The sequence below is a fragment of the Diabrotica undecimpunctata genome, chromosome 8, assembly GCF_040954645.1.
Source record: "Diabrotica undecimpunctata isolate CICGRU chromosome 8, icDiaUnde3, whole genome shotgun sequence".
NCBI classification, from domain to species: Eukaryota; Metazoa; Arthropoda; class Insecta; order Coleoptera; family Chrysomelidae; genus Diabrotica; species Diabrotica undecimpunctata.
Genome location: NC_092810.1, coordinates 59642885 through 59670133, shown reverse-complemented (window position 1 = coordinate 59670133; position 27249 = coordinate 59642885). Strand labels below are relative to the sequence as shown.

Here is a 27249-nt window from a genome sequence, read left to right as displayed (position 1 = left end):
AAAGGTTAAAAAGAAAAGTGCTAAGAAAGAGGAAGCTTTTAGCTCATCTGAAGAAGATGAAGAATTCATTTTAGATGATGATTCTGCCATGGAGTGTAACATTGGGAAAGAGGAAGCAGACTGTATGTTTTGTACTGGACTCTTCTCTGAAGATACCTCGGGCGAACAATGGATTCAGTGCTCAAAGTGTTTTAATTGGGCTCACACCGACTGCACCAATGTAGACAAAAAAGACACATATATTTGTGATTTATGCCTCGATGACAATCCTGTAAGTTAAAAGATCCATTAAATTTGTTTATTATTCTCTATACGTCCGTTTTCGACGAAATACCCGTTGAACTTATTAAGGTGATGGGTGGAGCGAGCACAAAGGAGTTAACTGAACTGTTTAACGCCATATACGATTCAGGTAATATCCCAGAGGAATGGCTATTGTCAACATTTGTAACACTACCAAAAAAACGATCTGCGAAAACGTGCGAAGATTTCCGAACTATCAGCCTGATGAGTCATGCACTTAAGATTTTTTTTTTAAATCATACATGCCAGAATTTATAAGAAATCCGAAGAAAATGTCGGTGAAATGCAATTTGGATTCCGAAATTCAATGGGTATACGTGAAGCACTTACAAGTCCTACTTCAGAGATGCCGCGATGTCAGTTGTGATGTCTATATTTGTTTTATTGACTACGCCAAGGCATTTGACCGTTGTCAGCACCAGAAGATGGTCGCCGCCCTACAAAGGATAGGATTGGATGAGAAGGACATTCGGATCGTCATGAATTTATACTAAAACCAGCGTGCTCAAGTCAAGGTCGAAGACCAGCTGACCGAGGAGTAAGGCATAAATGTGTGCTCTCGCCGACTCTTTTCAATATATATTCTAAGAAAATTTTTACTGAAGCCCTCACAAACCTAGAGATGGGAATCCGAGTGAACGGTGAATACATCAATAATATCCAGTACGCCGATGACACTGTGTTACTGTTAACCATCGTAAATGATCTACAAGCCTTACTAGACCGAGTGAGAACTGTGAGCGTAACATACGGATTAGACCTAAATATTAAGAAAACTAAATTCATGGTTGATAGCCGTGCAAATTTAGATCCCGGGGCACTAATGACAGGTAGCGAAGAGATCCAGAGAGTTGACAGATTTATTTACCTCGGAACTACCCCCAACTCACAATGGCACTACGCTCAAGAGATTAGATCCAGAATTGAAATGGCACGGTCTACATTTATCAAGTTGAGATCCTTACTGTGCTGCAGTGATCTCAGTTTGGGAACCAATATGCGGATAGTGAGGTGCTACATTCTTCCAGTGTTACTACATGAAGTTGAAGCCTGGACACCAACGCAAGCCACAGAAAAGCGGATTGAAGCCTTCGAGATGTGGATCTCGAAGGCACGGTCTACATTTATCAAGTTGAGATCCTTGCTATGCTGCAGTGATCTCAGTTTGGGAACCAAGATGCGGATAGTGAGGTACTACATTCTTCCAGTGTTACTACATGGAGTTGAAGCCTGGACACTGGCAAGCCACAGAAAAGCGGATTGAAGCCTTCGAGATGTGGATCTACAGGAGGATACTAAAAATATCGTATGTGGACCATGTCACCAACGTTGAGGTCCTACAGCGCATGACAAAAGAAAAAGAAGTGCTTAATTTAGTGAAACAACGTAAGCTTGAGTACCTCGGACACGTGCTGCGGAACGAAGAAAAATATCGAATTCTTTAACTCGTTATGCAGGGTAAAGTATTTGGCACGAGAGGACAGGGACGCCGTAGTATCTCGTGGTTAAAAAATCTCCGACAATGGTTTGGGATGACCTCCGCGGAGCTGTCTCGTAGAGCAGTCAAAAAAAACTATGATAACCTTAGTCCTAAGTCCTAAGTCTTAAAAATCCTACAAACAAACTAAATTTATAAACTGACATTTAAAATCGCCGGTCACTTCAAGCGTTGTTTTTGAGGGAACAGTTTATTCTACGCCAATAAACATTTTTGTTCAAAATTATTTTAGCTACATTTTTTGTTTAAAATATTTTTTTCTTCGGCGTATAAATTCTTGGTTAATCGATGTTTCCCTCCCCCCATAGGAGAGGGGTTTTAAGTGGAAGTCCGGGAGTAGGAGTGGCAAACTTTTTTGCATCTTTCCTGTATGCATATTTTAAATCTTGTATTAAATACAGAAAAGTAGTTAAAAAAATTATATTTTTACTTTTCTAATCCTAATTTTTTCTTTTTACACAAATAAATATATAATATTGTTTTAAAATTTTTTTGATTTACTCAATTACAATTAACATGCTTCTTTTTTTTTAAATTTATGTTGCAGACACTCTCTAAACAAGGGTCGGTAATAACCAGCCTGCAAGGGATGCACTGCATGCGGGCGCCTCTTTTTGGGGGGCTCTATCAATCAGCTCTATTCAATCAGCAAAAAAAATCAGCTTTTTTTTCTGCTAGTGTTATACAAAATAGAAAAATTAATGTTTTGAATGTGATTTCAATTCCATTCATAATACGCCAATCAGTGTTTGTTATTTTTACATTCCGTACACGTAAAATGTAAAAAAATATACAACGCATACATTCTTACGTTGTAGTAATAGACTTTATTGGTAAATATATTATATTTAAAAAACAAACAACTTTGCACTTATTTGAAAAGATTTGTTTTTTTTTCAAATTTCTTCGAAATTGTTTAACCCTTAAACGGGCAAGGAAAGAAATTGAACAAAATAAATAGATTTTTAATGTATGTTTGGTATAAATTTATTTAAAAACACATAAAAACAACATTTTTTTTCTTAAAATATACACTGAAAAAAAGTTACGAGGTGTATCTCACAAGATACATTGCCCAATAAATCACTTCTTATGATAAAGGGCAAAACAGTTTCTAGGTTGTTTTCCACCAACAAGCACAAACGCGCTTTACCCTTTTCACAGTAAAATGTAGTTTGACCGTCAGTACACAATGTACATCTTCCTTTGTCAATAAATCCTGGAAGGTGACCTACGTTGGCAAAGCGAACGTCATCTGTTGGACGAGGAGCTACAGGAAATTTAATTTTTTTTTGTGGTTGGTGATCCGCACTTGAGCATCAAGATTTTCTTACGTTTTTTGAAAGAATCAGGGATCTTCCAATATTTCCGTGAAATTTTTTTAGTTTTTCGTGTCTTTTTCCCAAAGCTTCCATATTTTTTCGATAAAGCAACCAAGCATTATTCACCGCGATGTCTATGAGCTGGCTGAAAATGCAAAGATACCACCTCCTTGATTTGAATGGTATTTTATATAGTGATATAAGCATATCAGAGAGATCAACACCGCCCATGTAAGTATTATATTGCCTCACTATTTGAGGACACTCGACGTCAACTTTTTTTATGTTCTTTACTGTACCGTTTTACTTGAAGCACTGGGCTGTGGGGAATGTATGAGCTAGCCAAAGTGACACATTTAGTATCAGCCCACTTTACTACCGCTATAATATTTTTATTGTCAACTTTGTAGTCGAAACTTCCGTGGTCTTTTTTGAGAAGTGCTTTGTTTGAATCTAGTATACAACCTCTTAGTCTGTTGCTGCGAATAGTGCCAATACTTGCCAATCGTTTCTCTTTCTTCAGGTATTCTATTAGTTCCAAAGAATAGAAAAAGTTGTCGAAATAAACCACATATTTATTTGGATTTAAGATGGTTCTAGACAACTGTATAACTATTTTGGCCCCGAGTCCCAACGATTCCTCATAACTGGAAAATTGTGTATTTGTAAATGTGCTTGAACTTGTATATACTAAAAAGATCCCATTTTTTGGTTTTTAGGCATATATTGACGTAGGTTACCTGCATTGGTTCCTTTATATGCTATCATCATTTCATCAACAGAAAATAATGTCTCTTGATATTTTTCACGGACTTTTTCTAGTATAGGTCGTATTTTGAATAACCTGTCACCGTTCGCATCGATGTTGTTATCTTGAAAGTGTATGAGTCGTCTAAGCTTGCTTCTTGAATCTCTTTACAGGCATAACTTCAGCGATCATTTCATATCGAGTTTCAAGGTTCCAATAATCTTCAAAAGCAGGCATTTGCACCATACCCATTAGTATCTCCATGCCAACAAAAGATTTGATTTCCAATGGCGTCGTGTTGATTGATACACCTGTTGATAATGTAGAGTATAGATTAGTTTGATTTGATATATAGTCAAACAAATCGCCATCAAAAAATCGTTTAAAATACATCAATGGTGTAAACTCTTCATCGGGTGCATAGAATGAACGTTCTGTTGGAAATTTAGTGTGTTGAAAGTAGAGTTTTTCCCATCTATAATTCTCAGATCTCTTTTTCGCAGTTTTCGATCGTGATGGATGGGCATCCCTGATTCTGAGTCACTGAAAGACGCTACTGGTAGGTTAGAGGTCTGATTGTCATAGTCTGGATCAGAGTCGTCTTCATAATCACCATAAATGTCCTCACTGTCTGATGACTCTCCTATATCAGATATATATATATATATATATATATATATATATATATATATATATATATATATATATATATATATATATATATATATATATATTGATTATCAGGAGGAATCACTGATATCACCCTCGTATTCTGTCGACCATAGCAACTAGTGGTTGGTATCTGAAATTACGAAAACAAAAAAAACTAAGTTTTGTCTAAATTTGATTTGATAGACTTTGATCTAAATTTGATTTTACTACAATTTTATAATTGTTTATACCACCTTACAATTTTAGAATTAATATAATTTTTGACAATACGCAAAAAGATACCTGAATGGACAATGTGAACTACAGGATACGTACAAAAGACAAGTGTCATATTATAAGAAGAATATAAAATTTTCACTTCACAGTAAACCTATTATATTGCCATTATTATTTACTAATATGTTTTTAGACAAAATAAAGCAAATTCACAAAAAACAAAGAAATATAATTAATATTTGTCTTACCTCATCAATAGACTGCTTGTCCGCCATGTTGCAACTACACTAACTCGAACCTACACTTGAATACAAGCTTGTTTCTCATGCGCGTGTTGCTTTCACTTATAAAGAATGAATGTATCTTCCAGTATACATTGCCCGGCTCGCTCTCAGCTGCACAGAATTTGCGTTATAAGTTATCTATGGCAACATATCTCAGGGGATACAGCGAACGTTTAAAGGTTTTGTGTCAGCAGTCAGGAGCGTCGATAAATGATTTGTAGTAAAATAAACATTTTACATAAAATTTTTATCAGAAGCTTAACAATTTGTCAGATTACAAGGAAGATGAAAAGCAATCCTAACTGTTTTTAATTTTTTTAATTATAGAACATTGTATAATACTTACTTCCATCTTCTGACTTTAAAACATTCAGATAAACATCCATAACATCTCGCGGAGAGTGAGGATTGTGAGTACTTTTATGGTACGCAATTTCTTTTCGAATAAAATCCCAAATCAATTTATGATTCTTCACATACACATTATACCCAGATTTTTCAGGTGCTATATACTTAAGAATTGGAAAGTGACTAAAAGTAGCACCCACCATAGATACAGCTTGAAATAATTCGTTTAAAATCGACTGAAGTTCTCTCATCTTTGCATCTTCTGCCATATATCTTACTCCCGCGAGCATTTTCCATAAACAATTTAAAATGTGTAAATTAAACATATTATGAACATTAAATACGACGGAATCGTTTTGGTTTATGGTTCTTAAAATATATTGAACTAACTCTTGTGCTTCTTCTTCGATCGACATAGACATGCTTTTGGTGCCAAATCCAAATTCCCTTAATTGTTTTAGAAAAAATCTTCGCTGTTCTTGCCAAAAATGTTGGTCAACCAAAAGAATTCCTAAAATGTTAGAAATTATTAAATAATTATATATTTAAAATAGAATTATATATATTTATATATCTTTATATATTAAAATCTTGTGTCACGGTGTTTGTCCAAGCTAATATTCAAAAACAACTGAACCGATTGCAATAAAATTTTATAAAAGTGTATTTGTTGGTCCCATTTAGGAAATAGTATGTTTTTAATCTCCATGAATGACTCCTATTTTTTTTAATTGTAAATTCAAAATGTTTTAAACGTCTTCACCTCTACAGGTTTATCCATGTAGTTATAATAATATATATATTAATATATATTTTGATCCATGTAGTTATAATAATATATTATAAAATGACGTTTAATAAACAGCATTTTTTTTTATTATTTTTTTATAGTAAATCGAGAATGACTGAATCAATTTGGCCAATTTTGGTTTTAAAATATTTGAAATCCTAGGAAGGTCTAATAGGTGAGAAAATATGATGAAATTATAAGGAAAATTTAGAAGCAACAGCTTTATTTTCCCATACCAACAGTTACATTATACTCTTATACAAAATGTTTTATACGATGTACCTCTACAGTAGTTCATTTAAACGTCAAGTGACGTTTAACAAACTTCAAAGTGGCGTACATTTACTTTTTTCCCTTAAACTTGAGAAAATATCCAATATCCAAAATTCCAATATGAAATTGGAAGGAAAATACACACAACGTAAAAGTCTAGGGATATTTTTATAAATAGACGTATTTTGTTTATCTGTAATCAACTTAAAAAAAAGAAATACAAAATTTCTACTTTAAATTGTTGTTTAATATGTCAAAAACCATAAAGTGCAAAAAACAGAAAATTGCAGCAAAAAAAATATATTGCAAATCACCCATCTTTCACATACCACCATAAAATGTTAAAAATACGAAATATAAACTTAAAATAAAGTATGGCCACCACGTTGGTTTATCACAGCTCTACATCTACTGTAGATTAATGTCTGCTTGAAGTAGTTGTGTCCATTGTTCTCTCAGAAGCTCTTTTAATTGAAATTCATTGTAGATATTGCCCATATGTGGAGTAATTCTTCGTTGGAGCATGTCCCATACATGCTCAATGGGATTCAAGTCCGGTGATTGTGCTGGCCACGGCAATACATCAATACCCTCGTTATCCAACCAGTTTGTTACAATATGCGCAACATGTGGCCGAGCGTTATCATGCATAAAGTAAAAATTTTCTCCAATAGCAGCAGCAAACGGGAGCACAACAGGTTCAAGAATAGTGTTCAAATATTGCTGACTTGTGAGAAAGCCACGTGAGAAAATGAGGTCAGTTCTTCCGTCAACCATGATTCCGCCCCATACCATTAATGTACCACATCTGTATGTATACACTTCTTGAAGATGTCGTAATCGTTCTCCATTTCCGAGTCGTCTCCAAACTCTTGTCCGACGAGAATCTGGATGAAATCCATATCTAGACTCGTCACTAAACAAAACTGTGGCCCAGTCATTGTTAGTCCAATTCTGAAACTCTTGAAATCAGGTTAATCTTGCAGCGCGATTGCCTCTAGATAGAGGTGGACATCTCAGTGGTTGCCAACTACGAAGATTGGCTTCATGGAGACGATTCCTCACAGTACTGCTGCTAATTGTTACATTATGTGCAAGCTGTAATTCATTAACCAGCTCGGGTGCTGTAATTGTTAGCTGCCTACTGGCATTTAAAATTAAATATCGGTCTTGAGCGACGGTGGTAGAGTGACCACATCCTGGATGTTGCTCGGCTGGACTCCCAGTGTCTCTAAACCGACGCCACAAATGACTTACTACACTTTGGGAGACACCCAGCTGGTCAGCAACTTGAGTTTGTCGCATACCAACTTGAAGGAGGCTCACGGCTCTATTCATATCATCCAACGTTAAATGTTGTCGTTGCATGGTAAAAAGACAATATTTTTAACTCACATATTAAGCAAGAATGGTATAAAGTGACTAAAATTAAAAACAAACAAAACATAAAAAGTCGATTTTTTGTCCCTTATAAAAAACATTATAAAACATGTATTGCTATCAGTTTTACATTTTTTTTTGATAAGAAGTGAGTGTCTATATCAACAATTATAGTACAAGCAAATTTATATGGTCATGAAATTTCTGTCATTGGTATTGTCAAATTATTAAAATATCCTTAGACTTTTGCGTTGTGTGTAGTAAAAGCAGTTTTATTTTCTTATACAAATAGTTATGTATATATATATATATATATATATATATATATATATATATATATATAAATTGTTTAAAGAATGTGATTTTTACTCGTATTACAGACGCACTATACGTGAAATCAAATCTTAACTGTCTTTTCTTTTTATTCCGATTTACTCTTTATAAGTACAAGAAACCAATTCGCTAACGATTTTTGCTTAGTTGAGGAGATATATATATATATATATATATATATATATATATATATATATATATATATAATATATATATATATATATATATATATATATATATATATATATATATATATGTTGATCTTCCACTTCAGTTTTGAGCTTTCCGTAGATAGATAATGTGATGCTCAGATTTTTAAACTCCATCATCATCATCATCACTGGCTCGACAACTCTTTTTGGGTCTTGGTCTGTTCTAGGATTCTTCTCCATTCCGATCTGTTTCCTGCTTTTTTTCTCCAGTTTTTTATTTTTAAGGTTGTTATATCATTTTCTATTTGTTCTAAGTATCTCAGTTTCGGTCTTCCTCTTGTTCTTTTTCCTCCATCACTTTTTGTATTATCTGATTTTCCAGCTCCAATTTACACCTTAGTAAATTTGCTGTTGTAACCATGCCTTTTGTCTTTTTTTGGGGAAATTAACGGGTTAAATTTCCTGGCAGTTATATTAAATTGATGCAGCATACGTTGTAAATCATCTTCACTTTGAGAGAGTAGTATTGCGTCGTTTGCTTAGAAAATTATTTTAATTTGTTTTTCTTCCATTTGTATCCTTTTCAGTTCTTAATTTTTTATTATTTTATCCATAATCAGGTTGAACACTAGACAACTAAGGGAATCTCCCTGTCTTATTCCATTGCCAGCTTTAATAGGGTCGGTAAGATCTTCTTCTACTTTTACTTTTATTGTGTTGTTTTGGTAGATATTTTCGTTCGTTTTGATTATTCCCTCTCTTGCGTACAATAAGTGAACAACACCATTTAATTTGACTAGGCCAAATGCCTTCTTAAGGTCCACAAAACGTAAATATGTCGGTTTGTTGTATTGTAACGACTCTTCTTGCATTATAAATATAGCGTCGGTGCATGATATTCTCGATCTAAGGTCTTGTTATTCTTCTGCTAGTGTTTTAATTTCATTCAGTTTATTTTTTATCACTTTGGATGTTAATTTTAGTGTTGTGTTTAATGAATTAATTCCTGTGTAATTTTCCGGATCCAATTTCTCTCCGTTTTTGAAGAGAGGTATTAGAATGCTTGATCTCCATTCTTGAGGAATTCTGTTTTGTTCTATTATTTTTTGGATTAGTTTCAATAGTTGTTTGGTCAGATCTGGTCCTTCATACTTTAGGAGTTCGTTCGGTATTCTGTCCTCTCCTGGTGATTTGCTAGTTTAGTGCTTATTTTACATCTTCCTTCTTAATATTTATTTCCTCGTTTGTCGTCACCTCTGGTGTTGGTGGTTCATTATCGTCGCCTTTAGTAAATAGGGAACGAAAATAGTCAACCCATGTTTCCTTCTGAATGTGTTTCGTTTTTATTAGTTCGTTCATCTCTTTTCCTTGTCCTCCGATCATTCTCCATATTTATTTTTGTGTTCCGTAGAAGAAGTGTTCCATCTGTTTTGAGAAGCTCTGCCAGTGTTCCCTTTTTATTTGTCTAACTAAAGTATTCGTTTCATTTCTGATTCGTTTATAGAGGTTACATATCTGTTGTGTTTTTTGTGTTCTGTATTGTAAAAAGGCTTTCTTCTTTTCTTCACATTTTGTCTTTACTTCCCCTCTAAACCATGGGGATTTCTTTTTTGATATGTTATTGTTCGTTTCTTTCCTCTCTCCAAGTGATTCTATTGCGGTAATTATGTTATTTTTAAGGTTTTTCCAACTTTCCTCGATGTTATCGTTTTCTAATATTTAATTTCCAGCGATTTTCTCTGATATTTTTTTCTGTATAAGTATTTCGTGAATTCCGAATTTACTTATTACTGTTGTAAATATTATTCAGTACGAATTGTATTGTTAGTAGTTACCTACTAGATAGAACTCTTCTATTTCTTACTACATTGTTTTAATACAAAAAAAAACAAAAGACAAAACTTCATGGAGAATTGCATTCATCAAAGTGACTCACTGAGTATGTTGCTGTTCAACATTATCATAGAGGAGATAATAAAGGAGAAGCGCAAAACGAGGATATAGAATGAGAGATAAGAAGATTAAAATCTTGTGTTATGAAGATAACGTGGCATTGGTAGCCGAAAATCATCTAGACCGTTCTCTCGCCTAGGATGAGTCTTGATCGATCGTTCTCACGGCTCTGAATAACTAATAAGATCGTCTATAAATGCAGCTACATTGTTTAAAATATATCAGGGGTCTCGTCTTACCAACAAGATGAATCCCCAAGCTGAGCGCCGAGGCTCAATAGATCGCAACGTGTCTACAAGACAATTCCGAGTTCCAACATCGAAAAGATTATAATACTCATGTTTCTCCGTCTAAAGATCTAGTCAACTAGCAAGAATTGATCCCACCGTAAACCAATAATCTTAACGGAAATAAGGGCTCGTGCAACAATCGTAGCGAACTACGATTGCCTAGTATAATTGCCTTTCGACTTTCGAAACTCTAATAGATATCGTTGCTATTTTTGACTAGACAGGATAATAATATGACCTTAGAGGCATTCAAACATAATACCATGTATGGTAGCTTCGCGCTATTACCCGCTCAAGTAAGTGCGTCTACCAAATGTCCAAACCTACGATTCCTCTCGTACTGAACAGAATTCATATGGCAACGACGAGTCATCAGTAGGGTAAAACTAAGCTCTCTCATGATGATCTAATTAGGTTAGAGGTTATTTAGTAAGTACTTCATTAACAAGTAAAAAACAATAAATTGGAAAAAGTCTTTTTATTCACTAGTTATTCTAGGGCAAACTTTTTTGTTATTTGGTCAAGTAGACACCGATCTATCTAACTATGGTGTGATTAAATTTATCATCACTGATACTTGATGTATACTGTTATATCACTGTTAATGTATAGTTGTTAGTGATCTCTGATTATAACAAATGAGATACCCGCTTGTTTTTGTTTTTTACGTTTTTCTTTCTAGACTTAGTCAAACTTTAATAGGTTATGATTGATTTTAATAATTCTGTATATTTAATTTTTACTTTTAAAAATAATTTAATTAAAAATTTAGCTTTATAAATTTCACCTGCACATGATTAGTCACTTTCAATTTTAATTCTTTGATACAGAGGTAGCTTAGGTTTTGCTTCCGCCTTCGTGACATAATAATGCACAGTTGTTTTCTGGATTAAACCAGACAGCCATAACTACTCTCAAATGTGATTTTTCAAATTGTAAAAGAGTTCAATCTCTACAAACAAGTCTTTGGTCTCTTAATGTGTCTTTTTAATGTGTTTTTTGTTGGCAATTCCATTGTTATGTATTTATAACCTAATATCTATTTATTTATCAAGGAACACACGGAAGCAAAAACATAACGAAAATGTTAAAAACAAAAATGGAGAACTGATGATCAACTTCTGCACGACTAACGAACTAAGAATAAACAACACATTTTTTAAACACAAAGACCAACACAAGTATACATTTAATAACACCCGTGGACAAATATCTATGATAGATTATGTTATAACTAACAGAGATATACATCCACCGAAAATAGTCGACGTAACATGCCTCAACTCAGCAGTTATAGTTAGCGACCATAGCTTAGTATTATGTAATATAAGAATCATCCTGAAATACTTCACACCCAAGAGAACGGCGCCAACACAAACAAGAATCAAAGTAGAGGGACTAAATACGGAATTCACGGAATACTTATACAGAAAAAGAATATTAGAGAAGAACATCGAGGAAGGCTGGGAAAAACTCAAAAATAACACCATGGTTCAGAGAGAAAGTGAAGACAAAATGTGAAGAAAAGAAGAAAGTCTTTTTACAGTACAGAACACAACAAATACAACAGGCCTATAACTACTATAAACGAATCTGAAATAAAACGAAGTCTTTACTTAGAGAAATAAAAAGGGAACACTGGCAGAGCTTCTTAAAATAGATGGAACACGACTTTTACGGAACACAAAAAGAAATATGGAGAATGATCAAAAGACAAAGAAAAGAGATAAACAAACTAATAAAAACGAAACACATTCAGAAGGAAACATGGCAGACTACTTTCGATCCCTATTTGCTAAAAATGACGATATTGAATCACCAACACCAGAGGTTACGACAAAACGTAAAAATAAATATTGGGGAGGAAGAGGTAAAAGAAGCATTAGGGAAATTAAAAAATGGAAAATAGGAGAGGATAAAATACCGAACGAACTCCTAAAGTACGGTGGACCACATCTGACCAAACAACTATTAAAACTAATCGAAAAAATAAAAAAACAAAACAGAATTCCTGAAGAATGGAGATCAAGCGTCCTAATACCTGTCTTTAAAAAGGGAGTCAAATCGGACCCGCAAAATTACAGAGAAATTAGTTTATTAAACACAACACTAAAATTAACAACCAAAATGATAACAAATAAACTGAACTAGTATATAATATGATTATAACAGCAAATTTACTAAGATGTAAATTGGAGCTGAAAGGTCAGATAATAGAACAAGTAATGGTGTTTAAATATCCAGGTATCACATTATCTAGCTACGGAAAGCTCGAAACTGAAGTGGAAGATCAAGTGAATAGAGCAAACAGAGTTGCAGATTGCCTGAATGAAACAATATGGAGAAATAAAAATATCGGGAAGGAAATGAAAGGCAGAATTTACAAAATAGTCATCAGAGCAATAATGACATACGCGGCAGAAACACGACCTGGCACAGAGAGGACAAAAAGGATGTTAGAAATAGCAGAGATGAAAACACTCAGAAAAATTGATGGTAAGTCACTATGGGACTGAGCTAGAACTACAGATATACGCCGTAGATGCAAGGTGGAGAATATCAAGAACTGGTAAGAAATAGAAGTGTAGAATGGAATTATCATATAAACCGAATGAAACCAAATAGAGTAGTAAAGATGGCAAGAGACGGTTCCCCAATAGAAAGACGATCAGTAGGAAGATCACGAAAACGATGGAACGACAACTTACTGAAAGCACATTGAAAAATTCATGTCTACATAAAAAAAGAAGAAGACGAAGTATTTATAACCTCCTATAAGACGTAAGTATTTTTATCTTTATACTTAATTAATATTAAAAATGCTCTTAAAGTATTGTTCTTTATAGTAAGCTCTGAAGATATCCTGTGGCATGCTACAAAGTACTTTTTTACACACTATCAAGTTTTTGAAAACCTACACCTATTTCTAATTTGACATATAAAAAACAATAAGCCCAAAATATTTAAAATAAACTGATAGAAGAAAGTTCAAAAGAATGAACTTAAATTTAGGCACTTGATGCTTCCAAAAATAATATTTTTGTGCTTGTGGCTTTGAGCCTTGAAAATCTACTTTAAACAACAACGAACCTACTAAAAAGAGTGAAATGTAAACACTTACCTCTTCGTTTTCCCCATGTTCTTTTATCGAAGAATTCTCCAATTGGTCGACCTGAAAGATCCTCAGACAATAAGAACTCCTTATTTGCTGCATATCCGTTAACGATAACAATAACTTCTGTACCAACTTTCAGTCCCAAAATTGGACCATATTTTTTGGCTAATTCAGATGTTGCATACACAAAATGATTTGTGCGTTTCTGAATGCTTGCTATTTGAGGGGCGGATCCGAGAATTGGCCACCACTTAGGACCCGGTGGAAAATTTTTAGGTTTCTTAGTATCATAATAGGCTAGTAAACATAATAAAAGAACTGCCACTATAATAAGAAACAACATATCTGAAAAATAAGAAAACATCTTTTATTAGTACATTTACCTTTAATATATAGCCAAAGGAAAAAAGAAGTTTCATTGCATATGGTGAAACATATTTACGTCAGTATTGATCAACTTTTTACATGCGGAAAACAATAGTATACTTTTCGCTATATTAAGTTCTAAATTACCAAACTCAATTTCAAATCATTACCAAGTCAACTCTTAGTAATACCTCCTACTCCTGACTCTACCTCCATCCTCGAAAAGCACAGACATTTTCTAGACAATGCAAACGAAAAATATCTCTCTCCCTGATTTTTGTTCCCGTAAAGAACAGACGTGATTTCCTCTCTCCGATGGTGGCGCCCAGAGACAACAGTTGCTTTGTTCGTCTCTCTGATTTTTGTTTTCGTAAACAATAGACAACAGAAGGTATTATTGTAAATGTTGCAACCGTGAATAATATCAGATATGCCGACGATACCTTAGTGCTGGCTAATTGCATTAGACGTTCAAAATCTAATGAACAAAATAAAACAAACCTGTGATCAATCTTAATTAAAACTCAACTTTAAGAAATCTAAATATATGATAGTAAACAAAATTGTATACAGTTTAATCACAGTAGAAAAACTCATGTATCTCGGCAGTAATATTAATGAGAGCTGAAATCCAACCGTAGAAGTTAAAAGCCAAATAGAACAAGCCGAACTGCTTTTGTAACATGAGGAACGCACTTTTGACCTTCGCGTTAGAATTACATATTGCTATATCTTTCCAGTGCTACTGTATGGAGTGGAAGCGTGGACTTTTAGTGAGGCTATGCTGTGTGAGAAATATAGACGACTACTAAGAATAAGCTGGGTCGACAGAGTTAGAAATAAGGAGGTTCTGAGATGGCTGAATCAAATAACACAACTAGTCAATATAACAAAAAGGCAAGCTGGAACATTTCGGTCACATTATAAAACACCCAAAAAACAATTTTTGCATTTAATAGTTCAGGGAAAGATCCAAGATAAACTTGGTCCTGGAAGAAGAAAAACATCATGGCTAAAAATCTAAGACAGTGGTACGAAAAATCGACTACATCATCATTTAGAGAATTCACGATAGCGACTATTCTAGCCAACATGATATCCAACGATCGATAACGGCCATGGAACTAGAAGAAAATGAGGACAATATACGTGTTTTGGAGGTCTCTTAGTTTCGTTCCCGTAAAAGATATATGCTCTTGTATTCTCTTTTAGTGAACGACTGCTCAAAAAGTAACACTGTATAGACGTGAATAGTACCGTGAATCCGCGAGAGACAGATTAAAACTCATATGAGAAACAATGCGTGAGTGTATATAACAGTAATATTGGTAAGCTTTTTTATAGACTTGATTTAGCTATTGTCTGTATAACATTTAATTACCTCTCCTAATTATGTTAAACCACACCTATGATATAGTGCTAAAATTCTGAAATTATTTTAATATATATATATTTATATAGGATTTATCAAGCTTTTCTACAGCTTTGATGAATAAAGACGCCGACTATATAAATAAACGCCGAAAGGAGCATAATTCGTCAAAATTTTCGTGTAGGAATTGGTATCTAACGTTACTTTGTTATGCCTTACCTCTTCAGACAGTGGAGTAGATACAAACTCATACACGGAAAGCTAGCGAATGTGTCCTCCTATTTCCACTTCTCCAGTGGTAGCTGCAAAAGCGCCACCTATTTTTGTAGCCTTAAACGAAAACGACTGTCATTTTTTTTTAGTTGTACGAAATAAAATATTTACAGATTTTAGTAAGAGCTTTGCTACTGCTTTGATAAATTGAGATGCCGAAAATATAAACAAATGCGAAAGGAGCACAATTCGTCAAACTTTCTGTGTATGAATTGGAAATCTAGAATGGAAACCAAGGACGACAACAAGAAGCATGGAAAGACCTCAAAAAAGATGGGTAGATGACATAAGAGCAGTGGCAGGCAAACAGTGGATTAGATTGGCGCAAGATAGAGAAAAATGGAAGCAATTGGGAGAGATCTACATTCAGGAGTGGATGGAAAATGGTTGACAAAGAGAGATAGAATCTACATGCGCTCTAAATAATGGTCTCTACGTTTCTTTTGGCACTTTATTAATCTTGCATTGAGCAATTTATGTATAAAGTATCATCAGGATAGCGTTTAGCGATAAGAGGTCAAAGGTAATAGATTTACTGAAATTTAAGCTCTATGTTGGAGGGTCACTAGTTCTAGGTAGTAAGCCTACAAGCGGGAGACAAGCTAGTGCATCTATTTCAAGAGAACCGAAGACATCTGAAGATAAAGAGACCATATTTCCTGTAAAAAAATCTAAAGTTCATATCCATATCCCGCGTATAAATGCAAGAAAAACCTATAATGACCATTTGCCAATATATTCTGTTAGCAATAGAAATTCTTACATGCGTTGCCGAAATCCTGGATGCACTAAGAAGACGAGATTATTTTGTAGAAAATGTAAATTATTTTTATATTTTTATGATTGATTATTTTTTCCGTTTTATACTTAAATTATACGAAAGTTAAGTCCTGATTCCCATTATGCTGGACCTGTCATATTATGTTATATGTATATGTTATGTTATGGTATATATATGACCAAATAATTTTTTTTAGTTTTTATAAATATTCGTTTATTGTTTTCACAGATGAAGAGAGACAATATAAAATATTGTTAAAACAATAAAAACTCTCGTCTTGGAACTAAGGAGGTTATAAGTACTGGGGGGCAGGCCAAGTGTCTAAACGCCCTACCTGGAGGGACGGGTAATTTTTTCTCAGGGTGTTTTTTCCATATATCGAATGACTTGAGGGATTGGTCTTCAGGATCAGGACCATTGGGTAGAACCTCGTGTACCATCCGCCGTTAATCTTTATCTGTAACCCTTTACTATTGATTGCTGCCAAACAAATACTAAACAACGTGGCGACTTTAAACTTGGCGACTACCCGGATAATCTAATAAAAACGGAACAGTAAAAACCTGTAAATAGTGTGATTATAACACAACCATCTTTCTAAGAGACTCATTAATATTCAACACCGCGGGGTATAATATCGATGTGTAATATTCCATTATTTCATTAATCTTATAAACTAGAGATCAACCTGTTATATTAAATGATCCCTTGTAGATATACCTTCATACCTTAGATAATAGCACCCCACTGATCAGAGTATTAATGAGTCTCTTAGTAAGATGGTAGTATTATACTTAGAAACACAACTTCACCACTACCGTGAAAAGTATGAACCTTTAATTTGTAATTTATGTCTTATAGAATAAATTCTGCCCGAAAAATAACAGCAGCATTAAATTCAGTCATTTGAAAAAAAAAATGTAAGAAATACAACAAAGCTGCACATTCTTTTATTAAAAGCTTACATATATACCAAATATATACTAAAGCGAAGTTTCTTAATTCAGTCATCGATAAATACACAAAATGCTCTTAATAGACTACCAAAGACCATGGGACATTTTTATGGGGTCATTTGACCCACCATGAATCACATATAAATCAATACTACAACATGTAATAACAACTTTAGGAATTATGCCACTTTTTATTGACAGGACACTACACTGGTAAGGTAAACTTACCACTCAAGAGACGGGAATTTTAGTCAAACATATTTGAATGGCATTTATAACTTAGATAGCTAATACAAAAATAATGACTTGCGATCTAATGCTGTACAAAAATATTGGTACCAGTAGCAGGGACAATCTTCGATCTTCGGAAAATTTTAACTTATTTTTCTGCAATTTAATACAGTACGGCATTCACATACGTAGTTTCGGATCGTTATTTATATGACTTTTTTTTGCAGTGCTGTACATATCGGCTGTTACAACGGCAAGAAATCTATGACGCACTCCTCTATTTTTAAGTAGTACAAGTGAGGTGATTTGAGCCAATATGAAACTCACTAATTTAAATTTGGTTGCATAATAATAAGATTTTTGAACATGCCGTATATTTTTCAGGGTACATGGTTTCATGTGCTTATGAGAGAAAAATTAATTTCCCTCTGATAAGTGAGATATAACGATCAAACATTTCTGTACGCCATTGATATATTTTGTTAATATTGACATTAATTATCAACAAAAACAAAATGCAGTACAAAAAATGGTTTTAAATTGCTGTAAAAGTATTATAGTCCAGGTTGTGAGGTCGCTGCCGTAAAAAATGTTTCTGATTCGGTTTCGTTACGGATTCCTGTTCAAAAATATTCCGTTTAAACAAATCATAAGGGTATCGCAAAATTTTTGGGCAGAAATTGTTTAAACAATTTTTTTAAACAATTTCCAAAAACCACCGGTTGCTCCGAGACAAATTTTTTAGGTTTGTTGAGTCATTTTGAACAGAAAAAGTAAAAAAATACGCATTTTCGAGGCTGGAAAACCAGAGCCGGCGTAGAGCCTAGGCGACCTGGGCCACAGCTCACAGCCTCGCGTCATGTAGATTCATGTATTACTTAAACCTAAGCCATAAACGCGCCGAAAAAAGTGCTTGCGTCGCTGTCGCTCGAGAGAAATTAAATGTAATGTAAAATAAAATTATAATCTTTCGCCGCCACTGTGGTAAACTCATGAAAATTAATATTTTTCAGGTTGCCAAGTACCTAATTTGAAGAGCTGTTTTGAGAATGTCTAATAAGTTTGCTTTGTTCTTTTCATTATCAAGAAATTTATCTTAAGATAATCATATTAATAATTTTTGTAGTGCTGGAAAGGGTTGGTAATAAATTAATAATAACATAGAAATAATGTTAAGTAAATGATAAATTGAATTAAAATGATATGAAATATATATATAATAGAAAACTAAGTCTAATGGTTGGTTTTTATCGTATTCTTACGAGTAATCAAGAACCCGTTTAATTTCGGAGCGTAGAAAAACCAAGAAAAATTAATGAAATTATTTGTAGTGAAAATTATTCTTTAAAAAATCCTCTATAATATTGCTCTGATGTCATTTTATTATAAAATGATTTAAAAAAAGGCCTAAAAGTAAATTTTTTCAAAAATTTTTAGTTATTTTTGATAATGACTTTTTTATTTTCAATTTTACACTAAGAACTAATAGCAACAAAGTTATAGACAATTTAATTTGCTACAAATAAGATATAATATAATTTTCTGTAGGGTTGTGCAAAACAAGTAATCTAAATAACGATCCAAAACTACGTGTATTAATGCCTGACTGTATCAAATTGCCGAAAATGTGGTCAAAATTTTCTGAAGATTTTCCCCGCTACCAATATTTTTGTACTGCTAGGTCGCTTTTCATTATGTTTGGCCAAAATGCTCACCCCCTCCTTTGAGTGGTAAATTTATCTTTCTTGTGTAGTCATCTGTACAGATTACAAACATTAAAATAAACGTGAAATATAGTAGATAATATTATCTTAATATCGTGTAATCGACAATTTTTTCAGATAGAATCGTTTTGTGTTACTAGATACCAAAGGTTTGCATTTTACACATACATAAGAAATACGTCACACTTTTTTATTTATATTTATTTATTTTATCAGTTTGTCACTATTTCGCTGTAAAGTAAGAAATAAAAAAGACATTCCTATTAGTACATACTTTCAATATATACCCTGTATTTATTTCAGGAAGTCCAATATTAATGGTTATAGAAAGTATTACGTCAACACAGATAATCCTAAAAATCTAGTTCTTTCTACGAGGAGAAAGTAAACAAGACGCATATGTAGATACTTAGATAGATTAATTGATAACAATTTATAAGAAAAATTAATAATATATCGATCTAAATTCTGTTTTAGATAAAAAAATATAATTATTAATTATACAGTGAACGGCTAAATTATGGAATATTATTATTATTTCGAGAACCGTCGAGTTTTGAGGGAAATCCCGAAACAGGTCTTGTTATAAAATACCCATCTTATAACGTACATGGAGTAGGGATGACGTCACCGGTGCGGGTGTAGTGACATAACCGATATTTTTTTAAATAGAAATTTGTATAATGCGATACCTCATTTGAAGGAGAATTTAATTCTTTATTTAACGACATATCATTTTTAACTAAAATATTTTTTTAAGGGTACAAAAACATTTTTGTTTTTAATTTAATTTCAACTAAATTACAACTAATGATTTAATTAATAATGTACTTTAAAGTAACCAAATTATGCATAATAATTATTTTAAATTAAATGTTCCACCATAGGCTATGGTGGAATTTCAAATGCCGCTTTATCTTGTTCAACTAACGGAACTTACACTCACAGGCGTAGAGAGTGTAGTTAGATTTCAAAACAACTTTTCCAGACCCTTCCATTGTAAAAATGGACTGAGACAGGGAGATGGACTGTCGTGTCTCTTATTTAACCTTGCACTAGAAAAAGTAATTCGAGAGTGCCATATTAATACGAGTGGCACCATCTTTAATAAATCTGTACAAGTGGTCGGATATGCAGATGACATAAACATTATTGCTAGGTCCACAGAATCTTTGATCGAAGCATTTCGATCACTAAGGGCGTCTGCACTTAAGGGAATGGGATTAAAAATAAACGCACAGAAAATCAAGTATATGTATTGTACTAGATCAGGCAACCAGATACCTAGACTATTAATTGATGATCTGGAACTGGAAGGTGTGGACATCTTCGTCTACCTGAGCTCTCTGCTGACCAAAGACAACAATGTCAGCGAAGAAATTAAAAGAAGAATAGTGCTTGCCAATAAGTGCTATTATGGCTCGAGGAAACATATGGCCCCAAAACTACCCAGAAAAATTTAAGTTACTATATATAAGACACTAATAAGGCCAGTGTTAACATACGGGTCTGAAACGTGGTCACTTACACAGAACGACCAAGAATTGCTTAAACGTTTCGAGAGAAAAATTCTAAGAAAAATATATGGAGGAATCCAAGAACAGGGTTTGTGGCGTAGGCGCTACAACTTTGAGTTATATAGAAGTTTTGGGGAACCTGAAGTTGTAAAATATATTAAATTAGCACGCCTTCGATGGGTAGGACATGTAATTAGGCGAGATGAAGATGCAACGATCAGAAAAATTTTCGACCGAAGAGGACCAGTGGGAAGACGAGCCCGAGGAAGACCAAAACTTAGGTATCAAGATAACATAGAGGATGATCTAAAATCCATCGGAGTTAAAGCATGGAGAAGAGTTGCCAGAGACAGGGGCGAATGGAAGATTGTTCTGAAGAAGGCTTTGGCTCATAACGAGCTGTAATGCCACTGATGATGATGATAAAATCAAATGTTCGAAATGCCATCCATTGGTTTCTTGACAATATGCGAATCTACGGACACATTCATCAAGTACATTGCGGATGACTTCTGGAGTAATTAGACTCATTTCATGCCTAATTTTATCTTTCAAGTTCTGTAAGTTTTGGGGTCTATTGACAAACTTTTGATTTTATGTAACCCCACAGGAAAAAGTCTAGAGGTGTTAGATCTGGCGACCTTGCTGGCCACTCTATAAAACCTCGTCTTCCGATCCACCTACTGGGAAAGCAATGATTTAAAAAGTGACGTACTTCACGTGCGTAATGCGAAGGGGCTCCATCTTGTTGAAACCAGATATTTTCACTAGGTAAATTTGGATTATTGGTATAAGTTGATTTCTCAAAAAAGTTAAATAACGTTCTTCTGTTAGATTTTCTTCAAAGAAAAAAGGGCCAATGATTCTGTCATTAATGATCCCTGCTTATACATTTACTTTCTGAGGATATTGCGTGTGTGACTCAGTCATCCAATGTGGGTTTTCTTGACTCCAATATCTGCAATTTTGACGATTCACGGTACCATGTATAAAAAATGTGGATTCATCGGAAAAAAGGATTTGATTGATGAAATGTGGATTGCGGATACATAAATCCTGCATAATTTCAGAAAATTGAAGCCGGCGATCGGTATCGTCGTCGTTTAATTCCTGATTTAGTTGAATTTTGTAGGGATGGTATTTTTCTTTTTTTTTTAATTCGTAATACCGATCGTTGGGAAACTCCAGCATATTCACCCATTTGTGTTGAACTACTGTGAGGATTGTCATGTACATTTAATAAAATATCAAGTTTCACATTGTCTTCAATTTTAGGATGCCCAGCGTTTGGAATATGTTTAACTTGCCCAGTTTCTCCAAATTTTCGGACTATTTTACTTACTGTTGATTGGCTGATGGGTCTGTCTGGATATTTTGCGTTGAATAAATTGCATACCTCGTTCTGTTCTTTTTTTATCTTCGCATCCGCTAAGAATTAATATTTCTATGCGTTGTGTTTAATTTAGGTGAGCCATAATTTAGTATTCACAAGTAAAAATTACAATTGACAACTGATGATAATTCCCAAAATCAAAACATTTACGTCAATAAATATTACAGTAACTATGCCATATCACTTCTTTGAATTAACATTTGACAAAAAGTGTCAGTGTTTATGAGATAACTTTTTGTGTCCATTATTATTTTTACTTATTTTTGTTTTTTTAAGTATTTACTTCAGAAAGTCATGGCAGGAACCGATGGATGGCATTTCGAACATTTAATTTAAAATAATTGTTATGCATAATTTGGTTACTTTAAAGTACATTATGAATTAAATCATTAGTTGTAATTTAGTTGAATTTAAATAAAAAAAAAATGTTTTTGTACCCTTAAAAAATATTTTAGTTAAAAATGTAATGTCATTTACATTTTGATTTTTATTTAATAACCTATTTAATTCTTTTGCACTCTGTTAGAAAACATTCTAACACAACGCGAAAATAATGAATAACAATTTATCTTTTCCCTCAAAGGCACTTCTCACCATAACCGATTTAAAAGCACTCATCTTACAAATACCTATGCCCAGGCTAATAATTGGAGATTTCAATAGTCACCCAATGTGGGGCCCAACAAATTTTAATATCAAGGGCAAACTAATCGAAGACATATTAACAACAAAAAATTTAAACATTCTTAATAATAGACGTGTCTCCTTGCCCGTCCCAGCTTTCGTGTTGGAGAAGTTTTAAATTGAGTAGGGGCTATTCTGTACTTCGCGGAAGATGGACGGACGGGGGCTGCCCTCAAACTCCGGACGGACCACTGGCTGATAAAGAAATGTCCTACAGCTATGTAAGATAGGTATAAATAAGGTCTTACCAAATAAGCACCCGTGGACCCACTAAGGGCATGACATAGGGCAGCAACTATGTTATTACTGTATGGAGGCTGCAGTGGAATGAGTTCTGCTGTTGGCTTGATAACAGACACTCACGGGTGAACAAAACATAACTGGCCGTAACACTGCGATCAGCCAGACAAAGGAAAACCACCTGATTATCTTCCCGAGAGTACACTCCAAATGAATGAATAGCGTAACACAAAAAGGAGAGATGCTATGCAATCTGGGTAACGACCGGCGCTGTCCTGATTTCGGGTCAGATAGTGTGAAATGGGTCACCGGGCATGAACGCGCGAGCAACCAGATCACTCGTAGTAAATGGACGACTAGAAGAAAAAGCCAAACACAGAAGCTCAAAGTAGAAAATCGATGAATATAGGAACATCGAACGTCAGAGGTCTTCTTAAAACCGCAAAACTTCACATAGTAAAGAAAGAGCTAATAGGACAAAATATAAACATATAGGGTCTTGCAGCGACACACTCAAGAGATCAAGGACATTTTAAAACAAAAAAACCACACGATCTATATATCAGGATCTGAAAACAGAGGTTACATACTCATAAATATAACATTAGAAGCAAAACCAGAAAATTTCCATGTAATTCAGTTATATATACCCAAAACAGATGCCCAAATGAAGAAGTTGACGACATTTACAACAGCATAGAAAACACCTTAAAGAAAATCCCACAAAAAGAGCCACTGTATATTATTGGAGACTTTAAAGCTAGGAAAAAACTGAAAATAAACTACATTTAAGAGATATTGTCGGGTCATTTGGCTTGGGCATTAGAAACAACAGGGGAGAACATCTCCTATAGTTAGTCAGTGAAAGCAATCTAGCGATAACTTAGACACACTTAACACTTTACAAATACCATCCAAGACGGCTCTGAGCCTGAAATAGTCCAAATAAAGAACATAAAGATCAAATCGACTACATACTCGTACGGAAAAGATGGAAAACCTCAGTATTAAATGTAAAAGCTATGCCTGGAGCATACTATGAATTAGATCTTAAACTGCTAAAAATGAACTGCTGACTCAAAATACATACAACTCAAAAAATACATCAGACAACAGAACAATTTCAGATGAAACTGATAAACAATAAACAAAGAAAAATCACAAATAGAAGACATAAATAAAATGTAGAATGGAATAAAAATGTGGATATATTCAGCGAAAAAATAATACACACCAGTTAAAACTGAAAAGAACAAACAACGGATATCAGGGGAAACCTTGAAATTAATGGATAAAAGAAGAATAATGCTACAACATACCACTAAAACAGGAAGCCACATTCAAGAAATAGCGGAACTAAACAGGAGAACAAAAGATATGTCCACCAGAGATAAAAATAACCATATAAATAACGTGTGTCAAGAAGTGGAGCAACATGCAAACCGCCATGAACTATTTAAAAGAGTTAAATATTTGTCCCGAGAGTTTAAGTCAAAACTTTAAGCCATTCAAGACCATAATGGAGAAGTAAAAATCTACATAGAGAGCAGTGCAGAAACATGAAAAAATTACTGTTCAGAACTGTACAAAGGCACTTCGAAAAATGCATGAGTCTCAGAACACAAAAAACGTAGATATAATACTGGATACAATATGATATGGATCACAGATGAATGGCCTGATGAGTGGTGCGAATTAACCTTTTTATTCCTGTCTACAAGAAAGGATTACTAACAGTATGCAGCAATTACAGAACTATTGAACCCATTCTTCAAATATGCAAAGTCCTGCTACATATAATCAATGAATGGCTAAACAACTTTCTACTTCCAGAGATAGCCGAAGAACAATGAGCCAGATACTGAACACCAGACAGATAATAGAAAAAGCGGGAAAACAAAACATCCCGATGCTGCTCTGTTTCGTAGATTACGCAAAGGCTTTTGATTTAGTAAACTGGGATCCCCTCCCCTCCAGTAAAATGGTAGTATAATGGAAAATAATGGAGTACCTAATCACCTAGCAAACCTAATAAGAAACCTGTATGATAAAAACTCAGCGAAAGTTAAAATTCACGGAGTATAATATTCGGACGCGTTCAAAACAAAGAAGGAAACTAGATAGGGCTGCATATTATCACCAATATTATACAACATATATTCTGAATATATAACGAGAAAAGTACTAGACGGATGGGATGGAGGAATCACTATAGGAACCAAAAAATTAGCAACCTGTGCGATACCCTGATGACACACTTATTCTAGCAGCGAATGAAGACGAAATGATTACCATCACTGAACTGTTAAGCCGGATAAGTGAAAAATTCGGACTTAAGATCAACACCGGAAAAACAAAAACAATGATCGTAGACAGAGCCAATAATAATCTACTACAATACCTCGAGTGGCGAATTTTGTGGTGGTAGACAGATTTATATACTTGGGCTCCCCGATAACCAACAATGGCGATTGCTTCTTAGAAATCAAGCGTAAACTAGCAATGGCCCCAACCGGCTAAACTAATTAAAATATGGAAAAATCGAACAGTAAAAGGAACACTAAGCTCTGGTTGGCCAATGCCTTTATTTTTTCCATTGCTACATACACAGTTAAAATATGGACCCTCAAAAAAATCAATAGAAATAATGTGGGTATAGAGAAGAATTCTACGCGTGTCCTGGATAGAACTTATAACCAACCTATTACATTTGGACGAGCATACCTAATTTACTTCGGCTGCATAGCGAGAAGAATGGGGACCATGGAACTATTGATAGCAGAAGGAAAGGTAGAAGGCCTAAGAGTAAGAGGAAGATCTCCAACACGATGGGCAAACCAAATGAAGACTCTGGTGGGAAAATTCTACATGAAGTCGTCCATATGGCACAGCCAATGAAACAGCAAGCTAATAATATTTAGAGTCTCACCATGCCCTGACAAGAGCAAAAGTAATAAGGAGAGATAATGAAAGACCAACTAGATTTAATGTACATACTGGTATAACATCGGCAACTGATCTATCGATTTGGGACCCAACTCTTTCAATCAGGTTTGACTGAAATCCTTTACCCTGTTTATACATGGGGGCGACCATTACCCAATAAAAATTTCTAAAGTTTCTGATAACATTACGTCTGATTACCAACCAGTCCCAAGCTGAAACCTGAATAAAGCTAATTGGAATAAATACGCTGACACTATAGAAATAAACATAGAATCACTAAAAACCAGTTTTGAAAACAGTGATATAAATGAAACTTCCAACACTTTTACTAATATTATTACATACGCGGCAGAAAATACATATATATGTCGCTAATAACCTCAGAGGTCGATGCGTTTAATAAAAAAAAACACTATTGTTTATTTAGATATGACCTCCTGCAAATAAATTTTTTAGTAACACAGTTATTCAATAAATTCTGTTTGAGAGTCGTGAGACCTTCTGATAGAGGAGGTTAGCTCTTCCTGCTTGTTCGTATTAGTTATTCTGTGACCACGACCCAGCCAAAGCTAAGGATGGTTTATTCCAGATACTGGGCGACAACCAGGTTTTATTAAGCTTCTTCCAATATGCGGCGCTCTGCCGGAAGTGACCATTTAGTTCCTAGATGTTTATATTATAAGAATGGATAAAAAAAATATTCAGAAAAATGCACTGGCAACACAAACTGGCACTCATTGATGGAGAATACCTCAAGATTTGCAGACGACATCGTTCTAAACATTACTGTACTTGAGACAGTAGACGAGTATGTATACCTAGGATAATTAGGAGCCAGTACAAAGCTGGCTTCTTACTCCCAAAAATGAACAATACAATAAAACTGGCTTAGGCATTTTAACAAACGTCATTTTATTTTTGTAAACCTTTTTTGTAACAACTCGAGAACGACTGGATCGATTTGGCTAATATTGATTTAGAAATATTTGTAGAAATCCAACGAAGATTTAAAAGGGGAAAAATATAATGATATTGTAAGGAGAATAGTTATATATACTCCTTTTGATTGATGTCACTAGCACCGTGACT

General features: G+C 34.1%; 1 protein-coding gene across 1 annotated transcript in view; it reads right to left on the bottom strand.

The window, feature by feature from the left end:
- Positions 1–27249, bottom strand: part of LOC140447605 (methyl farnesoate epoxidase-like) — a 221312-nt gene that overhangs the window by 15540 nt on the left and 178523 nt on the right. The window contains exons 4-5 of the mRNA XM_072540354.1: positions 13684–14022; positions 5390–5902 (exon numbers count right to left, since the gene is read on the bottom strand). Of these exons, the coding sequence (XP_072396455.1) occupies positions 5390–5902; positions 13684–14022 (852 nt within the window). The remainder of the gene's footprint in view (positions 1–5389; positions 5903–13683; positions 14023–27249) is intronic.